A 9,800-nucleotide genomic window follows, 5' to 3' on the forward strand; every position below is an offset into this window, starting at 1 on the left:
TTAACGTGTTTATATTTACTCGACTACGATACTAAAAACAATACTAATTACATAATGAATATGGTATTAACATTTTTTTTTTTTTTTATAGCTTACAATATGTCCACTGCAGGGCAAAAGCCTCCCCTTTCTTATTCCACTCGTCGTCGTCGTTTAATTTTTATAAATAAATTTCCTTTAATTAAACACAATGTAATCTTAGCTCTATTCGTTTAAGAAATATTATTGTCTCGTAATATATTACTAAATATTAATAAAAAGAATAGTAATATAATTATAAGACATATTTCTAAAAATAAAATAAATCCATATAATGGGACACTTGACACTTATTGACGACCCTCCTACGATACTGGTACAAGTGACAAATTTCTGATTTTTAGTTTTTGCAATTTTGTGATTAATATTTCCTTATTTACCTACCACAAAAAATTTGCACGGATATTCCTATTAGTTTTGGAAATAAAGTGACGTATATGAATGCATCTAACACCGTTTTGCTAATCGGTACAACGTATACTGAGGCAACCGACATGCACCACTATACGCGGCACCGATATGTCGCGGGGCCGGGGAAGTCCAGTGTAACTGGCAGTTGCCTCAGTGTACGCGCTAGCCGTCGCTGCGTGCGGACCGTTTAAACTGTTCTACGAACACATAATTTGATAGTATATATAAAAACATGTTTGGTCTAACAATTGCGGAGGGCAAGAACCAATTGCCGTATTTCTCATAGACAGTCATGGAAACTAAATCCAATGTGAAACCTTTTCGTGATCTATTTCGCTATGATTTCTTTGGCAAATGTATGGGATGTCAACATAACATTGGTAGTACAACGGTTCCACCCCGTACCAGTACGTGATTCAGTTTCCTCGGCTTATACTACATGTACGCGTGCTATAAATATAACATTGCAGTATTACATTGCATTCTGGTAGTTGAGCATCCCCAAAAAGAAGGCGAAGGCATGCATGCTTTAATTAAAATGAGAACAGTAAATTTCAATATACCTACAGGTTGATAAAAAAAATCCTGTACTATACTGTAACCATATTAGGGCTACTGATTACTAATACGATATAAGTGGGAAAACATCGAAATTAGAAAGTCTTCTTGCGACTCCACTTCCATGCAAAACTTTTTTTTTTCGAATCACAGTATTTTTCTACTTGGATCATATTAGTAATTAGTAGCCCTAATGTGGTTTAAAGTATAGTACAGGTTTTTAATAACCCCCTATACACATTTTTTATACACACCTAAGAAATGGTACCTGGCTTATGTATATGGCGAAAACGGGTAACCGTATGAAGTTATAGAAGTGTCCCAAGACTCAGAAACAGACACAAAATTTAAATCTATTGTCAAGAAGACATTAATATATAAGGCGTATTATTAAAATTAATGATTATATCATGGATAGGGAAATTTGGAAATAATTCCGATCTGCATTGGCGAGTGCTTACTCCAAATAGCGAATTGAGAACTGTTTTAAATGTAGTTGTGCTAAATACTTGTGATGTATAAATATCACTAAAATATGATTGTAAATCTGTTTACAAAATATATCTAGGTTTATTGCCAGACTCTTCTCAACAGAGGTTTTTTCGAACCGGTGGTAGATTTTTTTGACATTCATAAGTGCTTGTTACAATCTAAATTGAATAAAGATATTTTGACTTTTGACTCAATATTTCATGTCAAAGCTTGGCTTAAGCAAAGTGCTAATCAGACTCGCGCACGAAGGGTTCCATACCATCTATACAACTTCATTAGGATTAAGAAAAAAATGGCAAAAAAATACATTTGTTGTATGGGGGCCCCCTTAAATATTTATTCTGTTCTATTTTTTGTTAATATATATATTATATCAACTACAGTTATACATAATCTGTGAAAATTTCAACTGTCTAACTATCATGGTTCATGAGATTCAGCCTGGTGACAGACGGACGGACAGCGAAGTAGTATATAGAAGTAGGGTTTCCGTTTATACCCTTGGTACGGAACCCTGAAGAGGCACAAAAGCTAAACCGTTATGTGGATACAAATGGGTGCGATGCGATATATGTATCACATGAGGAACCTTTCACAATAAAATACGAGTACACATTTGAACAGGAATACGAATCCATTGAATGTGCTTCCATTAATTTAAAGCACTTAATACAATTACTTTTCTTAATAAAACCATTTATATTTCAAGTGAGGTTTTTTATAAAGGTATATTTCTGTATTTTGTATAGCACGTTTAAAACATTACTAGCGTATATTGGTACAAGTGGCATGCTAATGTTAGCGTATATTGATGCAAGTGATAAAAACGTTTATAAATCAATAGATGAAGGTAAAAGAGCATCTGTTTTTATTGTTCATTGCAAGCCATATAAGTATTTCATCTAAAAATTCATATACAATAAAAAATATCGTTAGATCAGTAATCTACGCATTGCGCCGTATACTGGAGCAAGTGGTAATTAGCTCAGTATACCGCACAACTACAAGATGTAAAATACGCGTATAGTAGTGTATCTGCAATTTTCTCAAAAACTATAAGAAATTTCAAAATTCCATGAATACAGGTAGAAAGCAAATATTTTCTTTGGAACCAATGCAAAATTTTGAAAAGTTATATCATCAAATGAGAAAGTTACAAGTTTTGGAACCTTTGAACAGCTCTCCTGTAAATTTATGATTATGCACTTGTACCAGTATACGTAGGAGGTGTCGTATTGACCTAGTCCCAAACTAAGCAAAGTTTATAACTATGGACACAGGCACAAACATTCGTATTATTCATGCACAAATACATATAATGAATAAAGCTAAGATATAAAATATTGAGTATAATTAAAGTGTTTTTTATTTATAAAAATTAAAAATGTTAATACATACTTATTCATTTTGTAATTAGTCCTGTTTTACAAAATAAACACGTATAATTAAACTGTCTTAGACTGTCATTACGGTAAAGGAAAAATATTGACATTTAGTTAGTATTTCACTCAAGCAGCGACACTAGCGACATCTGTTTTAGCTCTCATCGAGAGACGTCCAAAAACCAATCTCAATTCTTAAAGAAAAAACCTTCATGGCAAACGCCTATTAGGTAGAAGAAAGGGCTGTCAATGTAACCCTTCCCCAAACATTGGTGGGGAAGGCCAAGGCTACATCATTGCCAGTCCGCTAATTCGTAGCAATCGATTTGGGTTTTCCGATAAGAAGGGTCAAGCGCAAGGGCTTACCCGGCGCTTCTTATCGACAATTTATCTTAATTTGAACCCGAAAAGAGCATTGTCTTTCATTTCAATATTCCTTTTTACAACGTTTTCTTTCACCTGTCCCGTTGTCTCTGGGTAATTAAAGCTTAGTATAATCAAATTTAACCAGCTTCCCGTAGTTCTTTCATCGAACAAACGTTCTGCTATACTACGCGCCATATAAATCTGCCTAAAAGTTCATTACTTAATACTCAGTTTTGACGCATTTTTGAGATACTTACATTTTTTATGCGACGTCTTTACGTTACTCCCGGATTGTGTTCGAACCGCTTAACGGTATAGTGCCTATTCAATTATTGGAATTATACCTTTATAGTTTTGTGGTACTAGTCGTGGCAATGAACTTTTAGGCAAAGTTAGGCGGCGGAAGGTATATAAGTACTTCTAACCTAACCAACAAAAAGTTGGACACGTGCCACAGACAGACATACAGACAGACAGACACACATAGCGGTCAAACTTATAACACTCCTCTTTTTGCGTCGGGGGTTAAAAAGAATTGAAACAAAAAATTAACCGACTACAAAAAAAAACAATGAAATAATTTTCTACCAGTCTGAAGTGGGTGCCTCAGCACGAGTCAGCAGGAGTGGACCTATAGTCGTCTACCTCACCTACGTACTCATACTACATGTATATTGAGCAACAGTTACTCCTGCAGTGCTGGCTCGTGCTTAGGCACCGACTTCAGACTGGTAGAAAATTATTTTCATGGTTTTTTGTAGTCGGTTCAATTTTGTGTTATACAATTTTTTTCACGCTTTTTAGTGTAAATATTCTAAGATAAAATAGTTTAATGTCAACTGCTCGTCACTTTTTACAAAAGATTGCTTTTTCCAATGCAGATACGTTCATTATTGAGGAGTCCTGGTATTTCACCACCCGTTCCATTTCACCATATGCATTATGGTCCGCGGACGCCATTCGAGAACCTTCTGATCCCATCGGCCATCAGTCCTGCGAGCAATGTGCCCCGCCCACTGCCACTTTTAATGCACGATTTACTACTAAATATACCCACATTCATTTATTCGTATGGCTTATTATTAATACAACCGCTCAAATTCACAATTCATCCAAATTACCATAGGTGTCCGTACAATATTTGAACTGCTTCCTCGATTTCCTTAGAATCCAATCGTCAGATCCTGATTTGGTGCTTATGGAACCTAATTGAAGGCATTCCTATAGGAACGAAAAAAAAATCAAATCGGTACTTAAATGACAGAGTTCTGAGGTAACAACCATGAAAAAAACAACCGAATGATAGCCTCCTCCTTTTTTTGAAGTCGGTTAAAAATAAAAATGTAGACTCAGACGTGAAATCGTATTAGGTATCTATTATTAAGGGGAGAGCCAAAGTTCGCATACTCTTCGCAAGTCATACCGTATTTTTTGTCCGAATCATCGTTTGTCATAATTTTTTCCCGTTGTTTAAAATATTTTGAAATTTTTAAATGGTCATCCTATAGAAGGTTAGGTTAGTTTTGTTTTATAACAATTCTGAATAATTATTGGATTCAGATAAAAAAGAGTTATGACAAACGATCATTCGGACAAACATTAAATTCGGAGTTTTGATTAGTATGCGAGCCAATATAAACCATATTAAGGTGTTGTATCTTGTTACAGTGGCGGTGTACGCAGAAGCCTGAGGGTTCCTCCAGTGATTACGATTTGTATCACGAACCACACAAAAGATGCTATCTGCAGGTAAGTAAAGTAATTTTACTGAACAGGCCCATTGTGACGGAAATCGGGCACAAGAAGTGGCATCGGAAAGGGAATACATTTAAGTAAAACTGATCTTTTATTCCACGCAGATGACCAACTTATATATTTAACTACTTAACTTCACCTTATTGGCCATACATAAACATCTTATAGAGGGTCTGTAGAATATACGGCACGGAATAGCAGTGACGTGCCATAAATGTACGGCCGCATGCTCTGCTCGCAAAATCGTAACCGTCAGTGTAGGTACTTTAAGCTCCGGTGTGGAGGGCATGCGATAAAGTAGTGATAAGGTGGTAGGACCTTGTGCAAGGTCCGCCCGGATTGCTACCACCATCTAGCTCGCTAATCCTGCCGTGAAGCAGCAGTGCTTGCACTGTTGTGTTTCGGCGTGGAGAGTAAGACAGCCGGTGAAATTACTGGCACTTGAGTTATCCCATCTTAGGCCTCTAGGTTGGCAACGCATCTGCAATACCAGGAGTATTGCAGATGTTTATGGACGGTGGTGATCTCTTACCATCAGGAGACCCACATGCTCGTTTGCCAACCAGTCGAATAAAAAAAAAAGTTGTGATGCTTATGACACGTCACTGCAATTCAGTATCGTCTCCGTATTTTTAGCAGAAGTGTGGTCGGTGCTCTCTTTTTGGAAATTCTCATGGAAATGTGGTAAACTCCTGGAATTTCAATTCTATTGCCAGATGTCATTCAAACGGGAAAAATCGCGAGTACAGAGTAGTTAGTCATAAATCCTTCGTTCATTTTCGGACTTATATCCCTCTGACAATTGTAATGAAAGTTCTCTTTTTCCTCAAAGTATTTGGTCACGTTTTCTGTTTCCGTTAGTAAGGTAACGTTATTATTTAGTTTTGCTGTTTGGGTCCCGGTCCTTTGTCGTCTAGGAATGTTACCGAATTTTCCAAAAAAACTGACTTAGTGCGAGTCAGACTCGCGCACGAAGGGTTCCGTACCAGTATACAACATTCAATAGACATTAGCAAAAATCGGCAAAAAACACGTTTGTTGTATGGAAGCCCTCAAATATTTGTTTTATTCTATTTTCTCTAACTGTGAAAATTTCAACTGTCTTACTATCACGGTTCATGAGATACAGCCTGATGAACGGACGGACGGACGGACAGCGAAGTCTTAGTAATAGGGTTTCCGTTTTTACCCTTTGGGTACGGAACCTTAAAAAGAGCCGTGATGGCTATGGCTTAGTGGTTTGAGCTATGGCCTCTCAAGCAGAGAATTATGGGTTTAAACCCAAACTCGCATTTCTCAGTTTTTCGAAATTACATTAGCAATTTATCACGAGATCTACGCCAAGTAATAACATCGTGAGAGCACCAGCAAGAACTATAGTAATTCAACGGTGTGTGAAGTTTCCTATCTGGGCTGGGTTTGGGTTTGGGTGTCGTGCGGTCCCTCTGACACTTATACTATTTAATACGAGAGCGAGAGGGACGGTACGATACGAAGTTCGAGTTTCGAGTTTCGTAGTATCCCAGCAGCACTCTCATTCTGAAAGGAAGCCTGTGTCTAGGCCCTATACCACGAAGTGCAAAACTCGAACTTTGTATGTTGCCGTCCCGCTGACGCTTATGTCATTTAATACGCGAGTGAAAGGGACGGTGCGATACGAACTTCGATTTGCGAGTTTCGTAGTAGCCTCTTAGTACGTCTAAGGTGGTGGGAAGGTCGTTTCCACCAGGCTCTTTCAATTTACTTGACATTATCCGTGACCACCTGAACGATATCTTTCCAGCCCAGACCATTGGTATTGCATTTTTTTTAGGATTACCTCGGCTATTCTCAGTTTATTGTGCGTACACCTGTCTAATTACCGTACCGCTTTTTTTGGGTTTTGTCGTCTCGTGATCATGGCGCACGCAACTGTGCCAAAATATCCAGCTTACCAAAAATTGAGGTACGCGGAACAAAACCCGAATTTAAATCATAAAATTAATCCAATATATTCGAACAGACAAGTCAACACAAAAATATAAAGTAGGTAGTGAAATAATCAATCCTTTATTTATATAATTTCTAATTTTTTTCTTCGTATTTGTCCGCAGATGAACGCCATTCGCCACAACGGCCACCCGCACATGCGCGGTTTGGACATCCGCACAACGCAGCTGAGCCACGTGACTCGGTCGTCACGGCGCACTGTACCTGCGCACGCTCTGTCCGCTGAGATGCTGCAGCGTCACGCGAGGCAGGAACTCAAGCGCTGACAGTTGGACGCTGCTCTACGGCTATACAATTAGTGTATAGAGGAGGAGACTAGAGACACTTAGAGATAGGTGCATAGGAGTTTTGGAACAGGAAGAAAACATTATATTCGTGACAACATGGGAAAATAAAAATGCACCTGAAATAGATTTTTCATCACACTTGCTCATAAACAGTGTCGTTACATGCAGGCTACCTTGGTTGCAACCCCCCGAGTAAAACCCTCGAACACCAACCGCTCAAACATTCAACCGCTGCCAAGTATCGCCAATATTTGGAACAATTATATTTTTTCTTTTAGAAATATAAAATTTTGCTCGCAAATGTGATGAAAAACATTGTTCTCGTATGTCGCACGGGCGGTACTAGAATTACGAACATCGACTCCATAAAGCCCTCAGTCTTCGACTTCGGGCTTTTAATGGACTCTCGTTGGTAATTCCTTATTTACCGCCTTTAAGACACAATGTACTAAAAAGAAGGAAAGGAAGAAGGGAAGGGAAGGAAGGGAGGATAAAGAAATGGAATAGTCCTATGATCCCAAAGGAAGATCAGAGCCGTTCGCAAGATTGGAAGATTGTTGACTTGGGACCATTTTTTATCGTGCCTTCCTCCCTTTCCTTTTTCCTTTCCTTATTCTAATCTATTTCTATTTCTCCTATGAGTTCTGAAACAGGAATTTTGTAATGACAGGTTCTTTCAAAATGTGGATAGTTTGGCATGTTTAATTTTAAAGTTTGAGTTTAGAAATATCGGTAAGAAAGGCAAGATTATATTGTTCACAAAATATATTTGCAAATAAGTAAGTGTACCTTTTCTATTTTTTTCAATTTTATAAAAAATATGGTTTTTCCTACTCCGAATAAAAAGCACATCGATTCCGATAGTTAAAAAAAAGCCCAAACAAAATTTTCGGTTTTTGACGTTTTTTTTCATAGACTTGGTAGGTATTGGCGTCACAAAAATGAAAAATATGAAATACTTTTTAAAAGAAAAGAAACACGCTTATTTGAAAAGAATAAGAATAAGCTAAGGGCTATACATGAAATAGTATTATTATATGTATAATGGCCATTTGTACTCAAATAATACACAACAGGGATCAGTTGAAACTGTGGAATATGGGAATTGTGAAAGTGATATCTTGAAATGTAAAAGGGATGTTTTCGACTTTAACATTTTGACAAGTTTCAAAACTTTAATCAAAATTTGCACATGTTTAATCAAATGATGAGTCAAATTAACGTTACTGTGTTAAGTTATCTTGTTTTTCCCGATGTGAAGTTTATTTTTAATTGAATTCAAAACGTAAGTACATACAAATTATTATCTGTATGTTTTGTATTCGTTTACATTCAGTTATGCACTAATGTTTCTGTTTTAAGAAAAGAATAAAAAGAATTTCATATTGAAATAAAACAAAAAACAAAAAAAAATATGGCCCCAACCGACTTAACCTAGTTTTTGATAATTCTTCCGTAATCAGACGTGCTACATTAAACTCAACAGTTTATAACTTTTTAACATCTCTGAGTGTGTTAATTTTTTATACATAATTATTTCAAATTCCGCGTAGTCGAAATCGCTGCTAATAACTAGTTAGGATACAAAACATTTATTTAAAAGTGTGTTCTGTATATAACTATTAAACGATTTTACTAAACTTTGTGTACTTTTGATGTGTGTAAAGAATATCGAACTAAGTGTATGAAATCTATGTCAAATCATTAATTTAAACGCGTAAATGTAACTACGTACTGTATAAAGTTATGAGTAATGATTTAACTTTTTACCATTAAAACTTTACACTTTGACCACGAAAACGACAGATCGGCGATGCTGTGAGCGCTTTCCCTGTTCATTGGGTGGCCGAGACGGTCACCGTATCGTGATTACCTTACAAAACGCGCAATGAACAGAGGAAACTGTCGCTGCACCACTTTTTACGTGAAATCTTGGTCGGATCGTTAGGACAGGCCTACACTACGAAATGCAAAATTCGAACTTCGTATCTTGCTGACCCGCTTTGGCTAATATTATTTAACAAGAGAATGAGAGGGACGGACGGTACGATACGAATATCGATTTTCGAATTTCTTAGTAGCCCCCCAGATTTAGGTTACGCAATGTCCATCTATCTGAGCTATGCGTCATATTTCGCAAAGTAAAATGAGCGAGAAAAAAAGACAGACTAGGATTCTATAGCTGCTCTAAAATCAAGTTACGCGGAACAAAACCCGAATTTAATTCATGAAATTCCATCCAAATCTAAAAACAAATCATTTCAACAACTTTTTCTGAAACCGCCCCTACTGAGAAACATAAGAAAACTCTCTACCACTGGAAGCGTTTTCACTTAACACTCGATCCAAGTACATAACATTTACTGTACTTACTCGCAAACGGAAAGACGAGATTTATGTAAAAGAAATTACTAGATTCCAGACTAAAAGGTAAAACCTAAAGAAAGACAATTTAACCTTTAATATTACTTAACCTGTCCTCTCCCAGAGGCACAAATTTGTGCCCAAATTCCTTTGATTC

General features: G+C 36.9%; 1 protein-coding gene across 4 annotated transcripts in view; it reads left to right on the forward strand.

Annotated features, from left to right (window-relative positions):
• Positions 1–8,495, forward strand: part of LOC141433597 (neuropeptide FF receptor 2-like) — a 143,585-nt gene extending 135,090 nt beyond the window's left edge. For all 4 annotated transcript variants that reach the window (XM_074095705.1, XM_074095704.1, XM_074095706.1 and 1 more), the window contains exons 9-10: positions 4,917–4,997; positions 7,097–8,495. In XM_074095705.1, the coding sequence (XP_073951806.1) occupies positions 4,917–4,997; positions 7,097–7,258 (243 nt within the window). In that variant the 3' untranslated portion in view covers positions 7,259–8,495. The remainder of the gene's footprint in view (positions 1–4,916; positions 4,998–7,096) is intronic.
• The last annotated feature ends 1,305 nt before the right edge of the window (positions 8,496–9,800 follow it).

The sequence above is a fragment of the Choristoneura fumiferana genome, chromosome 12 (assembly GCF_025370935.1).
Source record: "Choristoneura fumiferana chromosome 12, NRCan_CFum_1, whole genome shotgun sequence".
Lineage (NCBI taxonomy): Eukaryota > Metazoa > Arthropoda > Insecta > Lepidoptera > Tortricidae > Choristoneura > Choristoneura fumiferana.